The 27489-nt window shown below is 37.6% G+C and overlaps 1 protein-coding gene across 2 annotated transcripts in view; it reads left to right on the top strand.

Annotated features, from left to right (window-relative positions):
* Window positions 1-26398, top strand: part of nck2b (NCK adaptor protein 2b) — a 30389-nt gene extending 3991 nt beyond the window's left edge. Inside the window, exons 1-5 of one of the 2 annotated variants that reach the window (XM_057338705.1) lie at window positions 17837-17901; window positions 20988-21042; window positions 23526-23673; window positions 24252-24973; window positions 25276-26398. In XM_057338705.1, the coding sequence (XP_057194688.1) occupies window positions 23649-23673; window positions 24252-24973; window positions 25276-25470 (942 nt within the window). In that variant the 5' untranslated portion in view covers window positions 17837-17901; window positions 20988-21042; window positions 23526-23648 and the 3' untranslated portion in view covers window positions 25471-26398. Of the gene's footprint in view, window positions 1-17659; window positions 17902-20987; window positions 21043-23525; window positions 23674-24251; window positions 24974-25275 lie in introns of those variants that run through there. The other variant, XM_057338704.1, reaches the window with a different exon arrangement.
* The last annotated feature ends 1091 nt before the right edge of the window (window positions 26399-27489 follow it).

Below are 27489 nucleotides of genomic sequence, written 5' to 3'. Positions count from 1 at the left end.
TAGATTTGTGCTTATAATCTTATGCACTTTGGAAACTGTAGTTAAGGACTAGTTGTAGTATAATTTGGTCAGGTTTGTTTACTAGTGGAGTTTAAAAATTGTTTGGTATATCAATTTACAAAAACAATAGTCTATAATTCGTTTTGTGTGCAGTGTGAGTTGCAAGGAATTTATTAATTATTAAATAAATGTAGATGTATTTAGAACTGGATGTGCGCAGGTTTGTGTTACACCGTGTCTACATCAGATGCGGCGCGGTGCGATGCAACACGATAAAAGACAATACAACGCATTAGAACTTATTATAATTTTACATTTTGTGCACACTGGATGCGGCGCGATGCGACACAACAAACACATTAAGAACAAGCCGTTGTCGTGTCGTGCCAGTCGCATCCAGTGTTCACAGTGTCAGGATATCTTGTTTCATTCCCCTTTTAGTTTTGCTTTGTTTCTTTGTTTGGTAAAGGTAGAGATGTCACAAGCTTTAATTATCAAACAGAACCTTTAAATGCATGTAGCTGAAAGCTCTTCAGCCTAGAAACATGTGTTTATGTGTCCCTTTATGTGCAGAAATGCTTCAGAATATGACCCTTGCGTGGAGAAGCAGGACTGTCTGGCAGATATGGGGAGGGCAGAGTGAAGGAGAGGGGTGGAAAAAGAGGTTCTGCTTGACCGTAAAACAGCCTGTCAAACAAAAATACAGCTTGTCGTCCTTGCTGGCTCTCCATCCTTCTTTTTCTGCTCCCTCTCGGGTGTGAAGTGATAGCAGGCTGCTGGTTCTTTAAATGACTTAATTAAGTAAGATGACCTTAACTGCTTTCTGTGAAATCGGCCAAGAGCGTGTCAGTTTCTCTCACTTGATGATGTCTGACAGTTTAAAGGCTCGATGCTAGAGGGTCTTAACCGTGAAAATGATGCTATCATGCTAATGGTGTTTTATTTTACTTTTTAATTAGAATAAAATCAGATTTTTTTAATGTTGCTGCTTTGATAGATATTTGTATCAGTGATACAAACACATAGGTGTTAATACTTTATAGTAATACTGTGGTGGCAAATATTTGCAGGCGATGTGAAGAGCGCGCTTGTAATTGATGTGTGAAATCATTTGTTTCCTGGCTGTGTTGCAGCAGTTGTTAAGGTCACAGGATTTCATTTATTCACTAATATTTCAGTGTTTCACAGCTTGGTTGTGATTTCTCTATGGACTTTTTATTTTCCTGTTGTTTCTCTGTCTAATATACCTGTTTCCCCCTGGTTTCTCCTGACCTTTTTCTTACACAATTTGATTTATCTCACGAAAGTCTCATACTTGGCAGCCATGTTTGCAACGCCTCCAGGCAGTTATTTCAGTCACAGCAAGACCACAGTCCTCCTATCTCTACTTGAATAGAGGAAAACAGACATTTCTGAAATCGCCGGCAAAAATCACAATTCAATCACATATTTCAGACCAACAGTTAAACCTGACATCAACTGTATCATAACAATTGTTTTCTAAGCTTAAATTGTGCAAAAAACCACCTTTAGCTACCGAAGTAATTTATGAGACTCTGTGTAGAGCCAAAGATATAAAAGGAACCCAGGGTATAGAGAGATGTATGGCTTAATGCGTTGTAATACAGTTTACACTATTTTTTTAATTTCACATTAAAGTCAATGCCATTGTTAATATATTAAGCCATACATCTCTCTATACCCAAGGTTCCTTTTAATATTAACAAGATGAGCCACATCTATTTTCCTGAGTTTTTTTTGTTTGTTGAGGGAACCAGAGTTTGGGTTATTTTTTAAATACAAACACAAAGTTATGGAAATAACAAGGTGTGCACTAAAAATCATCAAAATGCTACTGGAACATAACTTTCAACAGTATAAAATGAGGAATGAAGTATGCAAAATATGCAACTGTATATTGGGACATGTTAATGTTAATGTATGGATGGTGTTCTGATCACTGACTAGGAATAGTTTCAGAAGTTTGGTGGAAGTCTCTAGACTACTGCTGAATAATCTTATTTTTTCTTTATTTCCTCCTTCAGACATGCTTTTAGTCTATTTTTACCCATTTGTCTCAGACCAGACTAAAGCAGAGAACAATCTTGAACTGCTACTGAATCACCCCTGCTGTTCCTCTCTATGGCTTATTTTTAGGCAGCTGATGTCTTCATTAATTCGCATTAAGAATTCATAAAATCTGAATTAGCTGTCGTTTCGCAGATAATACATCTTGTCATCCATTTGTGCGGTCACCTTCGTACTTGCATGACTCATGCTTCACGGTTTTCCAGACATGTACACATCTATGCCACATTACATAGTCACCTCAGGCCAGATTTTATTTGTTTATTATTTTCCCCATTTGGAATGTTTGCTTGGTTTCTTGGCCAATATCTCTTCACCGTTCGGAACAGAAAGGCTTGTTTTATGTATGTGCCAGTGAGTAAATTTCAGCTGCAAAACAGACATGCTTAAATCTGTACTGAGCCGCAACCTCTCTCAGTTCTCAGAGTTGCGGCATGACTTCTCAATTGTTCTGTTATTATCTAACTTAATAATGAAGCCTCTTTTCTGATCAAACAGGAAGCAGAAAAGTAGGAGGAAGCCTGCAAACCGCATTTTGTCATCAGAAGTGAGGCACACCAGATGCATGCTAAAATTGTGTGTGTGGGGGATCCATAAAGAAGCTAACAATCAAAAGCTTGTAATATTGTTGAATAGAAGATTTAGAAACATTAAGTCTCCTGCTCTCCCCGTCTCCTCTATGACCAACTTTACTAATTCATTTTTTTTGTCAGAGTGGGGAAAGTATTCTCAAACTTTTTCTCAAACCTTGCTTCAGAATTTGTTTAAACCATGTGCCAAGTCACAGTTTCTTTGGTCACACTTTATTTTACAGTGCCCGTGTTACAGTGTAATTATACATTTAATTACTGAGTAATAAAAATTAACTACATGTACAGTACTTACTATAGGGTTAGGATTAGGGTTTGGTTCAGGGTTATTTACATGTAATTATGCATAATATATAGTAAATACTAAGTAAATACATGTAACAAGTGTAACAAGGACACCATAAAATAAAGTGTTATCTTTTTTTGTAGCACTGATGTATAAATTTGTCACCTGTTGGGTCAGCAAACATTGGAGGGATGGACTTGTGGTTGTTAATGCACTATTTTGGATGTTGCATTTAGTTGGAAACTTATTTACATTTAGTCATTTAGCAGACGCTTTTATCCAAAGCGACTTACAGAGAGTTCAAGGAGCAATAAGCGATATGTCATACAGGAGCAAGGTGCTAATACAAAGGTACTAGTTTCAACAAAAGCTAGACTAATACCTGTTGAGAGAAAGAGAGAGGGTTAGTGTTTTTTTTCCCTCATTTGTCTGTCAAGTATTCACAGAAGAGATGGGTTTTAAGTAGTTTTTTGAATGTTGTGAGAGATGTGGTTGACCGGACTGAGTTAGGAAGAATGTTCCACCAGGAAGGAGTCGTGAAGGAGAATGAGCGGTAAAGCAATTTACTGCCCTTATGAGAAGGCAATACAAGACGCCGCTCGTTTGCTGAACGCAGGGTTCTTGATGGGGTGTAGGAGGGTTGCAGTACAGCAATGACTTGTTACAGAAACCCTGCAAATGTCTGCACTAGAGGATCATCTGTGAAGTGCATGTGCTGGCGAGTGGACTAATATAACACGTAAGATATTGCATTTTGCACGAAGAACATTTGACAAGCTTATTTTTTCTAACTGGTCAACCATTGATGGATAATTTTAGCTTACTTTATAATCATGCGGTCAGTCCATTGGCCAATCACGGTTTTTGGTTGCAGCCACTCCTTCAGTATCTGTTTGGGTGATGTGAAAATGACTAATGGTGAGCTGTCAGCTGTGAGCAAAATGTGAAGCAATTAATGAACACATCACTTCTGATGAGACTGCAGTCGTCATCTTCACCTGCCTGGTGACAAAGCTCATTTAGCGCTGTAGTTATCTGATGTGTTAAACATTATCATTCTACTACAGTAGCCATTGTGTAACTATGGTATTTGTGGTAAAACCATAATAAACAAAAATAGTTTCAGATTATAGTGTCAGTATAGTCATCATAATTAAACCATAATGTCTGTAGTAAAGCTATAAATTAACCTGCATCAAATATCACATGCTGTGACAGTAAGTACTGAATAAGTATGTTCTAGTGTACACTCTATATAGTGTGTGTAGTTGCAGAATACATTCTGGACATAATAAGTCCACCTTGTTTTCATTGTCATGTGACCTGGATGCTCTTTGACCTGTGACATATTAACAACAGGCCTAAAAATAATGCACTTAGAAGTCATAAACAAGCACAAATTAATCACTATGAGCAAATTTCTGAATTTGAAAAAAAGGGTCATATTACAGTTTTCCTCTACTTTTAGTTCGACTTTTCGACTTTGGCGGCTGCTCTGCTCCCATGGGATATTGGGAATGGAAAGAATAGTGTCCATCCAATTAGGGGGGTTTCAATAATTTCATATTTGAATATTTGAGCTCATAAAAAACGAATATTCGAATATTGGTTTATTTAAATGAAGTTAATAATGACGTAATTTGTTACGTTTTTATTTAGTCACAATTTCACATCAAGCTTATAATTATCATTAAATATTCATAATGCATTAATATTATATCCTGTATATCGTTTTTTTATGTTGAAAAAATAGAAAAATACATAAAAACTGCATTTAAACCTGCGCGGAATGGTATAATACAAAAAGAAAACAGACAAAACAAAACAAACAAAACCCAACGTATATTAACAGTCTGTGATATATGGTTATCTTGTTTATTTTGTTTTACATGTTCTTGATAAGAAAAACAAGCACATAGGTCTATTCTACTCTGGTGAAAGTCTGTTCAACAAGCCGACGGTTAACAAGCCGACAGCAGAGAAAACGCGCTGCTCTTCTCTAACTCCCGGTAACAAAACCCAGATCTGACAAGAATATCTGGCTTTATTGTTTATAATGTTGATAATAAATAAAGTAAACGGGCTCGATACCTCATGCCGACTGTTAAAATCCTAAAAAATACCCCGCAACAAAGACGGAGCCATGGTGCTTGATTCCCTGATTACGTGACCGTCATCTGAGGAAGATATGCTGATAAGCACGCATATAAATATTTTTTTCTTTTGTCGTTCTTTTGTCAGTGTATGTCTTGTTTAGCTTTGCATTGGATTTGCATCAATAAATAAGGTAGGCAAAAAAAGCATCCGTGCGAATTTATTTGCAGGCTCTAACTTCAAGGCGACGACCCTATTTGAACTTCTAGAAGGAAAATTCTTGCTTTTAGGTATCTTATGTTAAGGCCAAATTCATTAACATTTGTTGGAGTGAAATGTACATTTTCATGTTTCAAGTTGTTGAAATTAGCATTACTTGATATTTTTAACGAACGAATATGAATTTACTAAGAACAACCGCTCCAAACAAGTAATGGTAATACATAAATTAATTATTGTTAATCATTTAACATTACTTTGATATTTTTAAACCTAATGTAAGTAATGTTAACGAATTCCGTGGCTCACCAGTTTTGAAACATTTGAATATGGTGTTGCATAAAACGCGATCCGGGCATCCAGTGTGTAAACTTAAAATATTTAAACTAGCTTGCGATCTGAGTGAACAAAGATTTAGGAACTCATACAAATGATTTTTTATATTTTCTGTACATTAAAAAAGCATTACAGAAGAAGCGTTAAATAAGACGTGACAACTCTAATGTCTTCTGGGTAACTTAACCTTGTGGTGACGCAGCTTTATTCTTATGAAAAATAGGAATATTCGAGCATTTTTAATAGTCGAATAGTTATTGCGGATCGAATATTCGTGCACATCCCTACATCCAATGCAAACTCACAAATCTCAGCAAAACCAGTAGAGCTTCCGGGTATTTCTCACTCACTATTTTTGCATACTTTGTTTCAAGCATATTATTTATGACTGATTTTTGCCTACTATGCGATACTATACTATATAGTAGGAGATTTTGGACTCCGGGATTGTTTTATTGTCAGATAATATACTAATCATGTTTTTGGCAGATTAACAACCATTTGTATAACAACAGTTTTGCTGCAAAGTTAATGGCTACTGTAGCAAAACCATGGTTAATTTGTGGATTCCATGGTTTAACTATAGCAACCATGTTTCTTGTTATATTTGTTGTAAAACCATGTTTTTTGTAAGGCATGCTTGCTAGTATAAAACAGTGGTTAACTGTTGGCCGGTATGGTTTGGTTGGGTTATGACTGATGACTTGAAGATGTAAGCCCACAATGTACTGTAAGTTAGTCTGTCAATGGTATACATTTATTAATGATGCAATCCATATTTTTCTTTGTTTAAAACAACAAATTAATTAGGCAAGTATGCCAAAAATCTTTGTTATAGTCTTACAATAATGATTTATAAGTCAAGCCCATATAATGATACTAAAGAAATACAGAACAGCAGCCTGCAATTTTAGGTTTCAAACAGAGATGCTGATATGGAAAGCTGAGCATTGCAGTGGTCCTCTGGCAGACCCTCGGGATTATTCTTTGCATCTGTATGGAGTCAAGTACCTTGAATGGAAAGATAGAAAGGCTTCTTCTGTCCTTTCACTTTCACGTCTGGTGTGCCATTCTGTTTTTCTCTCTTTTTGTCATAGAAAAGAAAATGTACCTCCTGTTTATCTAACACCATCAACAACATCTCCAAACTCGGCCTGAGTTTAACGCCCCCAGAGGAAACAATAGAAATGCGATGTATCTCTTAAGTTAACATCTCTATTGCTTACCAAAGCAAGTAAACCCTTTTGTTAAAAGATAGCATGTTATTAGTTTGTGAAGCGTAGTGAGGGTGTCATCAACTTTGCGTCAATTGCCAGTAAAATACCAGTTCCCTCCAGCACAGGTGATTGATAACAACAAAACAATGATTCTTTCCATACAAATCAATTTACCCTGGGATCAAACCCATGACCTTGGCGTTGTTAGCGCCATGCTCTAACCACTGAGCTACAGGAAAGTTATAAATAAATGTCATCAGGCACACAGAGCTATCTGTACAATCAGTTGCAGGGTTTATAGTACAGAAGTTTTCATATTTCCTTTATATAGTATTCGACAAACCAGTTTTTCAACTCGTCATACACATATGATTGTTTTTGGAGCTTTCAATGTGTCAAGACTTGTTTTTGTTCTTTATGCACCACTATAAACACTCATTTTTGAACTTACAGTTAAAGGGTCTGTCTCAGGGTTTTTCCTGGCTCAAAATGAGACGGAGGTGGTGCCATCCTTATCTTGTACAAACATGCACTTGTAGGCCTACCGTACCTTTAAATGGCTTAACCAAACACTACTTATTAAAACATAAAAATGAGATGAAAATTACAATTATTGAGTTATATAAAACATAACTTTTATTCAACCAAACAGAAATGTTCTAAATCAAATAAAGCTTTTTATCGTTTTCATCTAACGTTTCAGCCCACAATAGCAAACTAACCAGTCTTACTAAATGAGCAAAGCTCATTCACATCCTGCGTTCTCTTGTGGCACTGAGCTTTGAAAGATTCACTTATCTTTATATTCGCTAGTGACTGAAAAGTTTAAACATTTTAAACAAATCGGTTCAAAGGAGTCATTTGTTTTACGAGTCGTTCTGATCGCAATGTGCGTTCATACCGGCGAACTCGCGGTGTACAGTATAAGGGGCGAATCACATTTCGTGCACGCACAAATAGGAAGCGACGCTGGCACATTTTTCTAGGCGCGTCGGTGCCGCATTGAGATGGAAATAGTTCAACTTTACAAACGGAGCGGCTCGCGTTTTCCGCGCGGTTTCAGATGCGAAATGTGAAAACGCTGTTTCAACGAGCCAACTGCACAGCTTAAAAAATTACAATGATGTACGCCACGTTAATTTAAGAAACCTTTTAAGAAATTGAACGTACTTGCAAGCAAAACAAACAATATTCAGCTCCTATTAGCTCTTGTACACTAACTCTGCCACCTCACTGGGCTGATAACAAAACAGCGCCACCTCTGCGGCGTAATGCCGCAACTGCAGTTATAAATGAAAGTCCTTTGACAGAATACACGTGTTTTTTGTGAAGACACCCGACATAATTTGGGCGAGAGTCTGAGGCGGCACGAAAGTTGACGGAGGCGGCCGCCTCTAATTTTTTCTATGCAGGAAAAACCCTGCTGTCTTCACTTATTATTTAAAATGTATAACATCTTTTACATGTCTTGGTGCTTTTGAGGTACTGAGAGGTTATCAGTGAAACTGTCTGTTTTTGCCAATGATATTGTTTAACTTTCCCAGTATGGGGTCTAGAAGCATTTTTTGTATTTGTAGTTCTTCGTTTTTATGGCAACTGCATTTCATACATGTTTAGAGTAGTCTCTTTTTTTTTTTGGCATTTTGTGTCAAGCATGCACTGGCGCCTGGTTGCTTGAAAATGGGTAAAGAATAATCAGTTAACTACACATACTTTTATACTGACATGCTTGGCTCAATAGGTATTTCAAAGTAAGTCATAATGTATCTCAACTGCATTTAATTAACCCAACCGTTTATTGAGCCAAGACCATGCCTATAAAATATTACTACAATATTAATACTATTATCATCAACAAATGTTAATAAAATATTTGCTTAAAGGTACAGTGCGGGATGTTTTGTATGATCTATTAACAGAAATGCAATATAACATACAAAACTGTGTCTTTAGATGTGTATAAAAACCTTACATAATGAAAAGTTGTTTTTATTACCTTAGAATAAACCAGTTGTATCTACATAGGGAGCGGGCCTATCTACATGGAATTTGTTATGTTGCGCAGCCATGTTTTGTACAGTAAGCTCTAATGGACAAACAGCTCTACTGAGCGCGTTTCGTATATGTTGGTCTTCTTCTGTGTTTTTTTTAGACGCAGCTTGCGTCATCACTGAGTTGAAGATGCACAAAGTAGTAAGTCGTAGTACGGAGAGAAGGAGGAGTAGTCGTCGTCTAGCTGAAGCAATTGATTGTTCTGTCTTAGAAGTTTTGATAAAATGGAGGACCATGCGTATTGTGCACAAGAGCCGACAGAGCGTGAATCTCCGTCGTCAAAGAAGCGCAAACGTGATGCTGCCAGACGAATTGGAGACAAACGGCGGCAGAAATCCAGGATAAACATCGGCGTATCTATTAAGTTACCAGATGGAAGGCACTGTTGAAAGACAAATGTTTTCAAGGCGACTCCGAAGTTGCCTGTTTTCTGCTAGACTGGTAAGATAATTCAACATTTTCAATGTTTCCACTTTTTCAATGTTTACCAAACAACTGTTTTGTTGAAACGGAAACGTTAGCATTTTATACAAATGGCCATATAACCTCCGAATAATAATGTTTTTCCGTCCCTGCGGTACGTACTCCGGTTGTTCCTGACTTTACAAAGGGGGAGACAAACGTCTACTAACTTACACCTAACTGCCTATGTCGCTGTCAGATCAAACGCTTTGAACAGCGTTGCTATTTATGATTAGCTAACTTTAGTTATTTCACTACTCTCAGCGTGTACTAGATAGCACGCAAGAAATATATCTAATTATAGAATTGTAACAGTAACTTTCGCAATAGAATACATGTTAAATGATTAATTACGTTAATATAGTGCCTTACCTTTGTAAAGAAACATCGTTGCTTGTATCACTGCTATCCGCTGTCTCAGTAGACGACATCTTTTTTTTACTGTTGCGGCCACCGTCGTACTTCGAAAGGGAGGGGTGAGCAAATGACTCAGAGATTCGTTGCAAAACTATAATACATCGCTAGTGGCCGCTGATTTTCAAGAACTGCGCCTTTAAATTGTTGTCAATGAATGCTTTTTGTTTTTGCTTTTTTGTATATTAAGTTTAGAATAAACCCATATTCCCTGATATCCTTTTTGCCGAATCATTTTGCCCAATTATAAATGCCTTAGTTGTGTTTTGTCAAAAAGAGGCTGGCGATAAACAGAAAATTGAATCCTGACAGCTGTTTGTTTCTCCAGTGCCAAGTTCAGAGTTGTCATAGTTGAAATTATAATTTTTTCCCTGTCTGGTGCAGTTGATTAGATCATGACAGATTTAGAGCGCTTTGTGCTTTCCCACTCAGAGCATTCTTCATGGTACTGTGATGTCAATCAAATTTGTTAGCTTCCCATTGCAGCTTTTGTTTCCTGTTGGCGCAAGAGTGCCGTGGGGCTGAGCTGGGCTATCTGCACCTGCATTTCAAATCAGGATGGGAAAGGAGGGGTTTGTTCTCAGTTGGAGCTAAGACTGCAGCTGGACCATTTGGGATCTGCGGTTTGAACCAGTAGATCAGGGAACGCAGAAGTTTTAAACTGGGGCTTAAATCCCTCGTGCAGTATGACCTCGTGCAAAACATCCCATGATTCCGTCGTGATGGACACATTTTCAGCAGTGTTGGTAATGTTTAATGTGGTTAATGTTTTAGTAGTGACCACAATATTTAATATTCAATATCAGTAATTGAATAAAAATGAATTGAACAAAAAAAAATTCTTGAGCTTGTTCCTTTGCATTCTTGGATAGCCTTCTTCAAGGAGTATACATAAGTGATGCTGTCATATTATTTGACCTGAAAGACTTTTGCCTGCAGTTTTGGAACAGAGCACATATTAGTCACTTTGTTGTGTAGCATGTCTTATTTGTTAAACTGTTTGCTTGGCCACATACACAGAACACCAATAGAGCTTCAGGGATTGTTTTCAGAATGGCCATTTGTGGATTTGATGCAGAATCAAACTTTTGTTTATATCCCCAAATAAAGGATTAGGTGTTCCTTTTTGTCACTATCAAATTTTTATTTGAAAAAACGGTAGTGACAATTTTTGAATTCTTATGAGCCTAGCTCAAAGATGCTAATCAGCACATGGTTAGCAAGCACAGTTCTGAACAGCCATTTAGTTTTTATGTACACACATAAAACTACATTTTATGGAATAACGACCAAAATGATTGCTTAATTGCAGAAAAAAAACATGTTTGGTAGTGACGTTCCTTAAAGTTACACACCGACTTCTGAACACATTTACTTCAAATTAATAAGACCGATCTACTCACCATGTAGCTATTAGAGAGAGGGACACAGAAGTTATTCTTGATAAAAAATGTAGGCGTGTGGCTTAAATCAGTCTCAGCCAATGGACCAAAACATAAACTGTTTCGGTGACATGAAAATGCGGGACACATTTTTTTTACATAGTTTAATCATTTTAAAATAAAATAAATATTTTTTGAACTTATAAAACCTCAAAAATGTATTTAGTAAAACAACTATGGAAAAAAATGAAAAATATATTTTAATATTTACATAAGTTGAAATTTAGGGGTTGGGGTTCGGGACAGCCCTCTCCCAATTGAAAGTACCCAATAAATGATAATTTTATATATATATTAAGCTTAGTGATATTTTAAATATTATTGTGGGTTTCTATAGAGAAAATAAGGATTTTGGTAAACAATTGAGATTTGAATACTTGAATCCTTTTTAAATGTGTTTAAATGTGGGACAGCAGTTTGCACAAATTCTGTAGAATGGCCCATATATATATATATAGCCCATAACAGGAAGTTAGTCATACTGGATTGAGTAGATAAAGACATCATTTTTTATTTTTGTGAACTGTCCCTTTAAGGTCACATCTCTGACTTCCTCTGTGTCACAGCTGGCCCATGTGGCCTCATTCCCCTCCCCCTTCCTCTGTTTTCTTCCCTCTTGGTCCCTTCTTCTCCTCAGGGTCAAGGTTTTCCCAGCAACTCGGATACAAGAGCAGAGAGTCGTGCAGTTTAGCTTCATCCACTGAGTGCTGAAAAATGAACACACAAACACATTAAACATGGTTGACAAAAATACACAGCTTTTCCTCCCTTCCTCTTTCCCTTTTCTCATTTGACTAGTCACTGTCCTTTATCTCCACAAAATGCCACATTATTAAGGATCCCTTGCTAGTTGCACTCAGAACTGTGGAAGCAGAAATCTAAAGGCTTGAAACATCAACTTCTATTGTCCAAATTTGGTGAGCTCTGTAGCTTTAGTTCTTTCTGTTCTCGGCACTTGGTGTGGCCATTCTCAGTATGATGGTTATGAATGAAAATCCTAGTTGATGAGCACTTTCTAAATTACTCCAACCAGCCCGTCTATCACTAACAACCATGCCAAGTGTGGAAAAGGCCATTTTCACAATGACAGTTAACTTCCGCCTTTCCGCAAAGCACTAGTTCCGGAAATAATATTAGTGGTAAAGTTAATGTTTTCATGTTCATGTAATATCGTGTTCTTTTGGTAACTTTGTTGATAATTTCTAATTCACCATTCTGTAAATGCTTAAGATAAAAGTAGGCTAAAGCTAGCAGCTACAAGAAAAAAAAACGTGCATCGATACTGGCCTGGGCTGTATCAATATATCTAGCACTATTTTATATTAATTTATAACCACTCACCTTTTCAAACTCCAATGTTTACGAGATATTGAAAGATAATCTAAGCTAAACGCTTATCCAATAATACCATATGCTCAGTGCTTAATTTGTCAATTCCGAGGTGCCGGAATAAGGGGGCGTGGCACATCCGGCAATTAGTGGGGTGGTGAGAAGTAACGGAATGTGCAATCTCTAAATGGAAACGGACATGCGATGATAATCTCAGAATTATCAAAGAAATTGACGGGGTCACAACCATGGTAAATATGTGGTTGCCATATATTTTCGGTTTTATTTGTGGTAAAAATGTGGTTAATCTTCATTAGAGATTTGCAAATGAGCAAATTAACAGAATGATAACTTCTACACTTATCCTAGTACCTTAGCTAACGCAAAAAAAGACAAAAATGTGTACCTTCTCTAACCAAACAGGTACTGCTAAATGAAGAATTTAAGGCCATTGTCAAGTTTAGATTGTCTTGTGAGAAAAATCTGCCGCACCATCACTAAGGGATAATGGGCAGCCGGTTGTTATCGCAGAAATAAGCCCCGACAGTGTGATCACTGATCAGGACCCGACCCGAAGCGGAGGGTCTTGTATCACACTGAAGGCTGCTTTACAGCCGGCTGCTTGTAAATTATCCCGTTTTTTTACACGGCTACTTGCCACATGAGAAAAAAAAAACTGGACGTGAATTTGAAATATTTTATTAGCTCATTTTTACTGAATGCAGACCTTCCGCGAGGTAAACGACGTTCAAACGTCACGAACAGGCAAATTGGTTTAATCATTTGTAAATATAATATCATGTATGTTATTAAAATACATATTTATAATTTATTTTTGTGTAATATTAAACTGCCCCTCTCAAAATGATTAAAAAATGCTACCTTATTTTCGCGGGTTTTTAAGGATGGAACGAATGTATCCTTCACAGCTTTGGCTATCCCGAGATTCATTGCGCGCCTGTAACGGCTTGAAATTTGTCAATAATCATTCAAAACTTTAGTTAAATAAAAGTATGTAATTCACAATAGTTACATACTTTTTCTTATATTTCAAAGAATTACCATAAAAGCATGTGTAAAGCAGGTGTTCACAAGTGAGCCAAAAGTTCTTTGTCTGAAAACTTCTTTGTTTCTTGAAGCTGTGATAGATCCTTGTTCATTCAAGTGCTCTCTGGAGTTGTTCAGCTGATGGGACCTTCCAGCTGCCAGTTCAAGGTTCTGTAAAAATGAGTTCCCATACAACATCCCCGTGATCCTGCTTCTCTGTGCATTAGGAAAGACTTGGGATATGGATAAGCATGATTCAGATTCTGTACCGTAAAACTGCTTTTAATCAATCTGTGTTGTCATAAAGCACTATATAAATAAAAGTGGCTTGACTTCCTATCATAACATTATGCTCGCCGGTCATTAGTGCTATGTTTAGTGGTAATGGAGATTGATTTTTAACCGCGTTGGCTATACTATTAAAGAGAGTATTTGTGATCCATAATCATATTGCATAACAGGATTTTGATTTTAGAGGATGTGATTGAGCTTAGCACCATGATTGAGTAACATTGTTATAACACTGAATTACAAGCACTCCCTTACGAAAATTAACCATGTTTTTTTTTTGTGGTACAAGTGTAGTAACCATGTTTTTTTGGTGCATTGATTACTTGGGGCAAAACCATGGTTTTACTACAGTAACCATCGTTTACTATGGTTTTTACAAAAAACGTGGTTTTCAAAACCATGGTTATTTTGTGATAACCATTGTTTTACTACAGTAACCGTGTTTTTTTTTTGGTTTTAACTGTAGTAAAACCATGGTAAATTTTTGTAAGGGGTAAACAAACCTGGTGGTAGCTGTAGTGTACCCCATGTGTTAGAATTTAATAATTATATGAGAAACTGACTCTCTCGATTTGACAGGTGAGTGTCAAACCTGTTCTCATGTCAGTATTCACAGCAGGATTCTCCTTCAACACCACACGAGGAATGGAACCTAGAAGAAAGCGCGTTTATCAGGGCTCCAGACTAACTTTTTTTACTAGGAGTGCTGTAGCCCCTGACTGAAATGTGCAGTTTTATTTTCATTTCAGAGGGATATGACATCACCACTCAATAACAGGGACATACGGAATCGGCAGACTTCTTTGTTAATTCTGTGCTTAAATTTAGGAAAAATCTGCAGAATTCTGTTGAACAGTTTTAAATGCGTTTACATTTGTACAGAAATGTAAATGTGTTAAAATAGTTTTAAAATACTACCTGTCTATGCATTTAACTGCAGGTGACAGTGGTTTGGTTCTGCTCATCATTTAAAAAGAGGCAGAGCTTACAGAGAAGCTTTAAGTGCTAAGTAAAGAGACCGTTTAAACTCTAAACACAACAGACCAAATTAGTACTGAATTCATTTGAACCAACAGAATATGTGCATGTCATTGTGTATGAAAAAGTATATATTTTATTGTGTATAGTGTTAAAGCAAAACGAAAGGGCTCGTCTTAATACGTTCTTATGATGATTTTATTGTGTATTGAGGACACTTTTCATCATGTTCACAACACAATGTAAAGATAACTTCATATAAAGTTAACAAGTTCATTCTTGTTGTGAACGGGTTGGAAATGATTCAGCGCTGTCTCAGTAATCAACAGATAATGGCGTATTCTGAACTCTTCTCGGTTAGTTTCGTTTTAGGCCGATTCACATCGCATATTCATTATTTAAATGTAGATGCGTGACAGGCGCGCGCAAATAGGTTTCTACCTGTCGTCCTGTTCGCTGCTTTTTGTCAGCTGTTGTTTTGTATATGATTTGTGGAGATTTGCGGAGATGCGGCGACCTGCCACTATAACAGTTGAATGTCATTTTGCTTCAGCATTATGGATGAGATTCCCGCTGACACTGATGCGAGGAGCAGGCGGGCATGAAGCAATGAAATGACGAGTATTTGTGTATGGTATCATGAAGTATCCGCTGTTCCCTGCTGACTAGCGCTCAGCCAGCATGTGTGTGTGTGGCAGCTGTCAGAGTGATTGGACAGCAACACGCTGAATGTCCATGAAGCAGGAAGCAACCCTGTCACAGCACCATCACGGCCCAGTAAAGCCTCTTTCATACACAGTGCCATTGAATGCGACATTTGAGCAATTGCTTTTTAAAGCCACTCTTTTTGTAACCCGTTTCCTCTTTTTTTTTTTTTTTTTTTTTTCTCAATTTGCTCATTATGTAAGTTGCTCAATATGGTCATTTCGATTACACACTTTGGCCCGGTTTCACAGACAAGGCTTAGCCTAAGCCAGGACTATGCCTTTTAAGAAATTAGCCTATTTAAGTCAGTTATGGCGCTTATATATTTTAAGTTGTGTCAGGGAAAGTTATTTTCAGTTAAGACCGCTCAAAATTATTTTTTGTCTGGGACTAACCTTAAGCCTTGTCTGTGAAACCGAGGCTTTATGTAATTTTGCTGAGAACAAGCTACAGAAGTGATGTGCATGAAGGATTTGTGTTTAACTGTTAAAGCTAAGTACTGTATAAAGACCTTAATTTGGCAACATTTACAACCTGTTTCCATTTTCTGTCAATAGTTATGTTTTGACACCCCAATAAACTGGTTTTAAGCCAGTTGTTTGCATCTTTTGCTGTAGTTTGTCAGGCAACATTTTTGAACATTCCTTTTGCCATTATTTGTAATAATCCAGTGAGAGTTTAGAGTGTCACAGCAGCCACATGGAGATCTGGTCCCATCATCATCAAGTCTATATATTATATTACATGAAGAAGGAGAAAAAATGATACAAACTAAATCGAAAATAACTGTGGCAATGTCTCCCAGACGCTAGAAGAAACGTACCTACTGATTGAAATTCTTTTATAGCTCATTTGTAACAAAACATATTTGTAACCTGGCATGAGAAAAGAGACAGCGGAGTGATGCATTAAGGTTCCAGTGTATGAAATTTAGCAGCATCTAGTGGTGAGGTTGCGAATTGCAACCAACGGCACACTCCACTGGTCACCCCTCCTTTCTTTTAAAGCACTATGGTGGCTGACACAGGCCTAAAATGTGGTCATGTTTTGGCTTCTTTGCCGAAGGAGATAGCGTATTTACGAAACCCGCTCTGTAGAGAGGTTTGTCCGTTTAGGGCTACTGTAGAAACAACATTGCGAATTCCAAGGGGACCCGCGCTGTATGTACAGTAGATAGAAATAGCTCATTCTAATGTAATAAAAACATAACGCTTCATTATGTAAGGTATACACCTCTGAAGACATAATTATGTATATCATATTGCATTTCTGTTAATAGATCTTAGACTTTTAAATATGAGTAGTATCAGTCAAGGTACCCGGATGAATGGGTTTGTGATCAGGTTTAGATGTTATCGGGGGACAACAAACCTCTGAATGTTGTGTCTAACCAATCAGAATCAAATTTCCTAAAGCACTGTGTAATAATTTCAGGGAATTCATTTTTTTATTACCAATTGCAAGTAGAGTTGTGTGACATGTTTTGCCTCATGTCTCTTATTCTTGAGTGATTGGACTTATTCTTTATTAATTCTAGTTTCTTTATAGTCATTCAGATACCAGCTTGGATCATTCTTGCTCTGTTTTTCAATGTCCCTCTTCCTTTCTCTCTGCTTCAATGTGTCTGTTGAATAATTCACTGCATTTAAGATGGGAAGGTGAAAAGGGGAATAGCTTTAAAAGCTGTGGAGGGCCAAAGATGCTGTTAGTGCAGAGTGTGTAAATGTAGACTTAATGTTGTGTGTATGTGTGAGAAAGGGAAAGCCGTTCAGGGCTGTTTGTACAGAAACAAGCTAACTTCCAAACTCGACTGCAGGGCTCTTGATCCTTCCTGTCACTCAGCCCTGCGGCCGCTACTTGGTGTCTAGGGATTGCGAGACAACATCTGTTTGGAGAAGCGCTGCTGGCTGCACGATAGCTAGCGCAACACTGAGACAATCTACATGAGCGTACGGGAGTCCAGAGCCCTACTTTGTCTGTTAAAAAATCTTTTGGCTTGACAGCTGCCAACCTGCTGAAAATATGCTTAGTTAGAGAGCATGTTTGCATCAGTGTGTTGCGTCTGAATTGGGAGGGATTCCAATTTTTCTTGTTTTGTTTAAATTGCAGAGAGACTCCATGAAAGATGTCAGAGGAGACAATTGTTATTGCCAAGTGGGACTACACGGCGCAACAGGACCAGGAACTTGACATTAGGAAAAACGAGCGTCTGTGGCTCCTGGACGACTCCAAAACATGGTGGCGGGTACGAAATGCATCCAACAGGATGGGCTACGTTCCTTCCAACTACGTAGAGCGCAAGAACAGTTTGAAAAAAGGCTCCCTGGTGAAAAATCTTAAAGACACACTTGGTAAGAGACCTACTGACCTTTTTTCAAAAGCAAGAATTACTTGCAGCAACAGAGCAAGTGGTGATGTGTCGTGCTTGCAACAGAGTTGTTATGAGTTCGACTCCTGTGAACCACCACTTCATAAAACCGTCTGCAAAATGAATCAGATATGTAACATTTGACTTTATAATATTCCAAAATTTCAATGTATTTGGTATAAACCTCCACTTTTTTCCGCTTGAGATCTGTACTTTAAGGACCTTCAGAGGTGCACAATTAAAAGAACCTTCAACGTTAAAAGGGTGCAAGCAGGAGACAGTAATTTAAAGGCTTTTGTTGTAAAACCTAATTAGTTTCCTGGCAGTTAATCACACAGGGGAGAGAAGTGAACAGATCAATCAAGCGTGTCTCGAGGCGTAATGTGTGCGTGTGAGTTCAGAGGTTTCAGCCTCAACTATCCTGTGGTTGGCCAGCACAAAATAATAATGCTGTTATTTGCTAAATCATATTGACGTCGGAGAGGCGCCTGATTATTTGTTAGGTCACAAAAATCACTTGTGGTGCAACGTCGAGCACTGTGGTTTTGTTTTTATTGCTCAGTTGTTGTTGTGAAGATTTGATTACTTTTTAACCACTTGGGCTTACAAGCTAAAGGCATTTTGATAATATGCAGACAACAGGAAATGAGCCGTGCTAATAGCATGAATGATTTTTCCTCAGCTTCTTGTTTAATCTCCATGTCCTAATTTTTATGAATATTTCATGGGTAAATTGAAATGAAGCAGAGACTCTTGATTTGATTTGTGTTTAAAGATGAGATGCTGAGAGGGCATTTTAATTTATTCTGTATGAGAGTTGAGGGAAAGGCTTGTGCAGGGGAATGTGGGATTGCACTGCATTGCATTTGGAGCAAGTGCTGGGAAAATGTAAAATTTATGCAAACGAGAGGAAAAAATGTCAGCCGCAGTGAGGTGTAGGTAACGACGGGTGTCAAGTGCTTCAAAATTTGCATATCAATTCTAGCCATAGCCTTGTGGCAGAACGCTTCGGGCCCATGAGTTCACCCATATTGGCCAAATATTGGCCAATTCTGCTGTAGTTTCGGTTGCCTAAATCACATATATCATTATTTCATTTGGATTTCAGGATCAGTTTGTATGTTTCAGAGATATTACAAGTTTGTAGTTTGATTAATTTGTATTAGACTTGATTTTTATATTTTTTGTTTTCATGTTCATTTTAGTTTAATATTTAGCCATTTGGTAGCCATGTGCTTTAGTTGTTTGAAATTTTCTTTATTTTATGTTGCAATATAAGGTGAATCGATTTTTATTTCAGGTTTAGCTTTTTAGATTTAGTCAGTTTTTTATTTATGTTCAGTTGATGATTTTAGAACTCAGCTTATTTCAATTTATTGCTGAGTTAACATTTCAAATTTTTGTTTAATTAAAGGTTTGTTATTTTATTTTATTTCAATTAACAGACATGTTTTGATAGTTTTGGTAAACTACAACAACCTTGCTGTGTTTTCTTTGCGGCTAGGCTGGTAATTAAAGGGACACTTCAACCAAAAATGAAAATTCTGTCAGCATTTACTCACCCTAAGATTGTTCCAAACCTGTAGAAATGTCTTTGTTTTGCTGAACACACATGAAGAAATTTGAAAGAATGTCAGATCTCGTCCCCCATTTACTGCCATAGTAGGGAAAATACAAATAACGGGAGTCAATGGGGGATGACCCATATATGCAGTACGGTGACTTAATTGAAAGTATTGAAAAGATTCATAGATCAAACTGATGATACGTGTTAATGGACACACCCTCAATATGCCAGACCTATTGCGTTTTGAGTGCTATCAAGAGTCTTTCTAAATGCCAGTAAACATGTACCATAAGGATCAGGCATGGCTTTTCATGCGAATGCAGGTAGAATGCTAAGGTGAAAGAATACATCAATACATCCCTACAAAGAAAAAGAAAGGGTTGTTTTGTGAGTGCAAAGTCATCACTTTCTAAGACAGGCAGAGCAATTAGGAGCATATTCTACATCATTCTCCTTTCCAGCTGACAGCTATTTACAAGTTGTCCACACAAACACACTGCACCATCCTTTCTCTGTCAGGATAAGTGGGCCGCAGCTCTCTGCCCCCTGTAGCATTGACCTCTCTAGAGCATTCCCTTTTCTCTCCTCCCTCGCTCTTCTTATGAAAAGCATTACAAGCGGTGCTTAATTACTGACACACAAGACTCCGCATGGACTCAGCCCATCTCCAAGAACGACAGGAAATGGGGGAGTGGCGGTTGAAGACCTCTGTGTGCTTAACCCAGTGAGATACTGCAGACTCTGTCTCCAGCTATTGGACTAATGGCTGTTTTGATGATGTTTCGGGGGTCTGGCTTTTGGGTCATTGGCAGATGCACCCCTGCTGGTCAGGAATATTTAAGAAATCATATCCACTACTATTGGCCAATTGATCCTAAACTGTAGGTCTGTGTGATGACTCTTTCATTATTTCAGCATGCTTTATGTACTCTTGACATGCACACGCACACACACACACACACACACGCACACACACACACACACGCACACACACGCACACACACACACACACACACACACACACACACCCTTCTCACCCTCATGGTTTACTTAGCTAGCTCCCATCAGTACAGAAAATGTAAATGTGGTGTCAAACTCCAAAAATAACAAAACAATATCATGACCAATACACCTTTGCTCTCAAATGTCATTTTTGATGTCAGGTGTGGTGAATATTTGAATATATTAATATTTAAACATCAAATTTATTATTTAAAAAAGAGCAGCCACACTTTCTAAAGCTTTTTGAGCAGCTGTATATTTCTGAATGTGTGAATGTAATGTTCTGAATAAAATTTGCAATAATACCATGTATTCTATATATTTGTTATATTTCATAGTTTCTTGTTTTTCTTTTTTCCTTTTTGTCACTGCTTTCCGTATTAATATGCATTTAATGCAAAGCTGCATGCTTTGCAGCATGCGCTATATAAAAGGGGATAAAAGTGCTATAGAAATAAATTGGAATGGCAGAATAACTCATAGGATATTGTGTTCAACAGACGGTTTGGAAAAACATGGGGATGAGGAAATTCATTGAATTCATTTTTTATTAAGGTTAGTATAATCTTTGTTTTCATGCGCATGAAATACAGTACAAGTTTATTAATACCATGACAGTTAAAATCTCAATTTTAACATGTTGTGAAAACAGCCTGAGGTGTGAAGGTTAATTTTTCTTCTCTGTTGAAAGAGCGGCATGTTCTGTGCTCCTGCTGGGACTTGCGTGATTGACAGCTTGCCTCTCTTCCTCTAAAACACCCTTTAACCTCTGGTACATGACACACACTCCCCGATGACTTGGCAATAAATGTGTAACCCTACTGACGTCTATAAAATCATATTAAAGTCCATCAATCACTGCAATTATATCAACAGTTCTGTGAGTGTCAGATGTGTTTTTCAAAATCAGATTTGCCACCAATAAATAAACTAGTTTGGCGTTATTATGTTTGTCAAGTCATTCGCCTGATTGAAAAAGTCTGCAAGGTGACGGGAGCATAAAGAGGCAAAACATGTTGTCCTTTTGGGTGTCGAGTTTGAATGTGCGGTAGCCAATGAAATGACAGAAGTGCCTGGGCCACGCCATGCTTTTTTGCATGTAAGCAACATGACTCAGTTTCTCCAACCAGCCATAAATGGTTGGGCAGGCTCACTTTTGTTACCAGGAGTGCTTGATAAGATGTGGCGTTTGGTCTGCATATGAAACTAGAATGGTAGATTTAATTTGCCTAATTCTGACTTCAATCCTGAACTTGTCTAAATATCCTATGTATTCGATAGTTTTGGTTTCACTGTTCGAATCTGTTAAACCACTGAAATGTTTCGCACTGACTTTAGACAGAAGTCCGGCTGTGGGAGCTGCATCCTGCTGTCTTGAGAAACTGTTTCTGTGGAAAACATTGACCTTAAATTCCCAGAGCTGCTTTCTTTGGTGAATTCCCACTCTTTTTTTTTCTGGTCCAGCACTTTCTCATGCCACAAAACCCATTACTGCCTTAATGAAGCATGAGATCTTCATTGCTGGTTTAACAGTGGCTGAGGGACAAAATGTTTGAGGTTTCTGTCGATAAGAGTGTCGTTGTCTCTTGGGAAGTGAAATCTGCTTCCTCTCTTGACTTTCTCTTTCTTCTCTGATTGTTTCTAGAAAAAAGATCTTTATCTTTAAATTCTCTGATAAACAAGGGGTAAACAAAAGAAATGCTAGATATAATTTACGTTCCCTTTTGTTAAATGTCTGAAGCGGCTTTGTGTCATTTCTGTGACACTAGCAGAGGTGGACAGTACTTCCGTATTTTTACTCTACCTTTACTCAAGTACATTTTTTGGAGTAGAAATACTAGAGTAAAAGTAAGGAAGTACTAGATATTTAATGTATCTAAGCATTAAAGAAAAGAATACATGTATTTATCAAATATAGTGGCGTAAACAGGGGTTTTCAAACTTTTTCATGCCAAGGAACCCCAAATATGATTAATCTTTTGTGAGGGACCCACTTTCTAAACATTTTTTTTGCATAAAGCAGCATTTAAAAGTAAATGTTTAAACAAATAGTAAGTGTGATATAATAAAGACAACATATTGGCTGTAGAAATAACGTTCAGTAGATTTGTACAACTTTTGCTGTCTTTTTTGGGGGGGACCCCATAGAACATTCTGGAGGTCCCAGTTTGAAAACCCCTGCTTTATAATGTAGAAAAGTACAAATTACCCAAAGTAAAAAGCACAGATAAATAAAGTACTTGAGAGTAAAAATACTTAAGTAATGTCCACCTCTGGCCACTAGCAGCATCAAACAGAATAAAAAAAATATTGACTGTTTCCAATCAGATTTCCTAAACACTATCCAGGTCTTCGATTGTTTGGACAAAAGGATACTTCTATCTCAAACCCAAGGGTTGAGACAAAAGAACCTGTAAATGGCTTTATTATAAATTAATAAATAATATTATAAAATTATATATTATTAAGTATTTTTAATTAACATTGAACAAATTATATTTATCAACCTGTGAAATTGTCTCTGGGACAAAACAAAATTTTCGCTGAAACCTGCAAAAACGATTAGATTTATTCCCTCTGAAGAAAGTCATTGTCATTTAGTGTGCTCTGCAGGTGTGCACTGAGATGGGGGTTGTGGAGGGCTTTGTTTGTGTGAGTGTTGTTTTTACTGAGTGAGAAAGGCAGTGGCAAAATGAAGTGTGTGCAGGCAGGTGCAGAGAAGTGCATACAAGGCATGGATCATATGCACACAGGAAGGAAACTGCTTACTGGGTACTATTGTGTGTGTGCACGTGCATGCAAGCAAGTGTATATTTATACTGTACAAATTTGAGTCAGGAACGTAATTACATGTTTTGTAATTTGATGAAGCTGCCCATATTAGGTGGATGATGGGTTAGGATACCTTTTAGTTTTTTTTTATCATATGCTGACCAAGGTCACAATAAAACATTTCAAACCAACAATTAAACCTGACGTTAAATGTACCATAAATTCCATACATTTACGAAATTGTTTTTGAATTTTTTGGTCTGCAGATGCTGTGCAGATGCGAAGACGCTGAAGATGTGTAACAGTGCTCCCTAGCATATTACAGTGAAAACATGGATTGTCCTAAATTTACGTCAATGCCAATGCATAAATGACAAAAAATTCTGTTGATGGTGGGGAAAGAGTTTACATCAGGTCATCTACAAAGCTTGGTTTACAACATTCATTACAGAACCCCTCTCGTAGGAAATCGTCAGTCTTTAACAACCCCCAGTTAACTTCTTGTTTGTGTTTGGCTAGTGTCTAATAATATAACTATTTTATTTCATTTTTGTTAATATTAATTTGTATTTTGCTGTATAACAATTGCATTAGATAAACGAATTGTTGTATGTTCATTTAATAAAATATACAATTTGTAGAATGGGTCCTGTAGTTCGGTCGCATTTAAAGAAACCGTATAGTACATTGACATCTAGCTTGGTATCGCAGTCTAAATTCAAAATATTGGAGAGACAAGCTTAGCCAAGTAACGGTTGTTCTTGGTTTCTTTTGATTGTTATCAGAAATAATCTACAGGCACTCTATTGTTTGTGAATGTGTACCGGAAGTTCAGTTGGGGTCACAAAAGTGCGCATGCACTTATGTTTGTTAAGATGAAACCGTCAATATAATATCTGTATAGTATAATATCTGTAATCTTTTTGTTATGAATCACAAAAATGTGCATCAAATGATTGTGTGTAATGTTTTATGATCTCTGTCTTCCTCAGGCCTAGGAAAAACAAAACGCAAGACGAGCACACGGGAAGCCTCTCCCACGCCCAGCACAGAAGAGTACTCATCTAACGGTGGCGGTACCGAAAGAATTTACGACCTGAATACCCCCGCAGTGGTGAAGTTTGCCTACAACGCAGAGCGGGACGACGAACTCACTCTGGTGAAGGGCGTACAGCTGATAGTGATGGAGAAGTGCAGCGACGGCTGGTGGAAGGGCAGCTATAACGGCAAGGTGGGCTGGTTCCCTTCCAACTACGTGCAGGAGGTTGAGGTCGAGGAGACTTCTGCCGACTTCCCTGTGGTCTTCTCCTCACTGCCGGACCTCAGTAACGGTCAGGGCCCAAGGGTGCTTCATGCGGTTCAGACACTCTATCCTTTCAGCTCAGTTTCAGAGGAGGAGCTAAACTTTGAGAAAGGAGAGACGATGGAGGTGCTGGAGAAGCCAGAGAACGACCCAGAATGGTGGAGATGTAAGAACTGTCGCGGGCAGGTTGGCCTGGTGCCAAAAAACTATGTGGTAGTACTTAACGATGGACCTTTATCGATAGCCTCGGGCTCCTACTCCAAGCAGAACAGCCACACGGGGCCTTCCCACACAGGAAAGTTCGCGGGAAAGGACTGGTACTATGGCAACATTACACGGCACCAGGGGGAGCGTGCTCTGAACGAGAGGGGTGTGGAGGGAGACTTCCTCGTGCGAGACAGCGAGTCTTCTGTGAGTTGGCTATTTATCTGGATCTTATCGAATGGGGCACAGTTTAAAACTGTTTTCACTGGCTGTGAAAAGTCATTTTTGTGACATTTAGTGTGACATATTTATAGAGTCATTTCACGTAATTGGGTCTAAAAATCTCTGTGGGTCTAACTGGATGTCAACACAGTGTGTCATTCTTTAAACACAGTACTTGCTATGTCTATCCGAAATACTCTATGGGACATTAAGAGTTTTGAGCAATGCTTACAGCTCCCTCTGTTGGTGGCCATTCACTAAAAATGTTTCTTTCTCTTTCTTTCTAGCCTTGTGATTTCTCTGTGTCTCTAAAGGCAGTCGGGAAGAACAAGCACTTCAAGGTGCAGTTGTCGAATGGAGTTTACTGTATCGGTCAACGCCGCTTTAATGCTATGGATGAACTGTTAGAGCACTACAAGAAAGCTCCCATCTTCACTAGCGAACATGGAGAGAAGCTTTACCTTATCAAACCCCTCCAGTGACTTTCTACACAGAAATGAGCCTTAGAACCAGACCTGACTGGAACAGAGCTGATTTGACCTCACACTGAGCCAAGTGATGTCTGCAACATCTCGATGGTTCTGCATTTCTCACCAGCAACCAGAGGACTTTCAGAAGAGACTTACCAAGCCAAACAGTGTGGGTCATTTATGGATTAAACATTACTGTGCTGAGTTAGAGTAATAGTGTAATGTGTCTTTTTGCTGAGGTCGATAAACATTCACAAAAAATGTCCTTTGTGATAATTCTCTCACTCATTGCCTTGAAAATGCAAGACAGCCTTCATAAATATTTGTCATACAAAGATCTTTATCGACACATCCTTGTTGATCTTATACTTTAGTTCAAGATGATAGTTCAGACGATTTCAGTAGCACAATCCTCAAGTCCTCACAGAGCAAGTGCTGGCTCTTACCAAGAATATAGACACTGGGGAGTTGCAGGAAACTACGTACATAGTATCTGCCAAAGAGAGTGTTGATGACCGGCAGACAGGTACTTGTCGCCCCCTGGTGGTTGAACTTGGAGGTCTGTCTTTTATAAGAATGTTTTGTAAATGCTTAACCAAATGTGCCACCCTCACATTCAAAGCACTGCTCATCTGTTATATAAAAATAACTAAATTCACCTCATTTCAGATTCACTTCTCTCTGTATCAACAGACCTCCATAGACCTCACACACTGTTGCCGTTTCAGTTTCGTAATGGTTTTGCCCATTTACAAAGGAATTCATTCATCACCTACAGCTTTTATTAAAGTACGAAATGTCTGAATGTGACTGAGCATTGTTATTTAAAACCATGTTTATTTAAATGGAATGAGAAAAGATGTTGAAATGTACTGAGCTCCACATCCATAGTAGGTGTGCAAAAAGTTAATATACTTTTGTTTAATTAAACATTTTGCAAAAGTGATGGTTAAGTGGTGTCTTCTTTTTATTGCTTCTTGGTAATGTTTTGTTTGTAGTGATAAATGTGATACACTAATGTGAGATCTAGTGTGCTGCTCATTGCTCCGTATATCATTGATGTTTGAGAAAACATACATACAACAGTAAACAATTAGAAATTAGTTGAATCTAAAGAAAATCTGTAATCTAAATTTCAGTAGAATTCTTTTAAATGCATGCTCTGTGCTTGGAAAATACATGTAATTTAACCTCCTGTCCTCAGCATGAGGTCACAATGTCAGACTGTTTCAAAATACAATAAATTCCAAAATATATATTTCAATTGAAAAATGGAGATGTGTAAAGGCTGGAATACACTATAAGACTTTTGCACAGATTTTGTCCAGAGTTTCAGTCTGGATTTGTTGCACAAAGTTTGCACTAGTCTGCAGATTTCATTGCGTAGTGGGTGAAGACCTGTTTTTCTCTGCAGACTTTCAAAAAGTCTGCAAGTGTGTGATGTCTAGTTTTTTACAAATCTGTTCAGATTTTAAAAGTCGCGTAGTGTAATCCAGTTTTAAGATATCAAACAATACATAAAGTAAATTCTTAATGTTATCTTTAAAAATGTCTGTGAAAGTGATGTCTTGTCAACTCAGTCAGGATTTTTATAACCCTTAAAAACTCTAAGCCACAGTAAGACGCATGGTCTGGAATTCTTTGCAGTCACAGCTTTAACAAGTCAGCTCCATCATCCAGTGATAATTCTGTTAATAGTTGTGGGATAAATCTATGTTTATTATAGCAGCTTCGATTAAGAAAAAAATGGCTCTACAAAAATATGTAAAAATATCCACATTTGTCAACTTGTCAGAGTTGACTTGTAAGCTGAAAAAGGGTAAGTTTTTATGTGGTGACATGCTGGCTATCACATGATATTGTTTCATGTAAATAAACATAAATAAACATTTATATATAACTTAAATTATTGGTAAATATAAATAAATCCATCTAAATATTTCCTAAATATATATACATGAACTGTATGTTTTTGTGTTTATAAATACACAGCTTATATATACACGTTTTTGAATACTACATTAATTAAAA

This window comes from Triplophysa rosa, linkage group LG7 (assembly GCF_024868665.1).
Source record: "Triplophysa rosa linkage group LG7, Trosa_1v2, whole genome shotgun sequence".
In the NCBI taxonomy this organism is placed as follows: domain Eukaryota; kingdom Metazoa; phylum Chordata; class Actinopteri; order Cypriniformes; family Nemacheilidae; genus Triplophysa; species Triplophysa rosa.
This window is presented reverse-complemented; position numbering and strand designations above follow the sequence as displayed.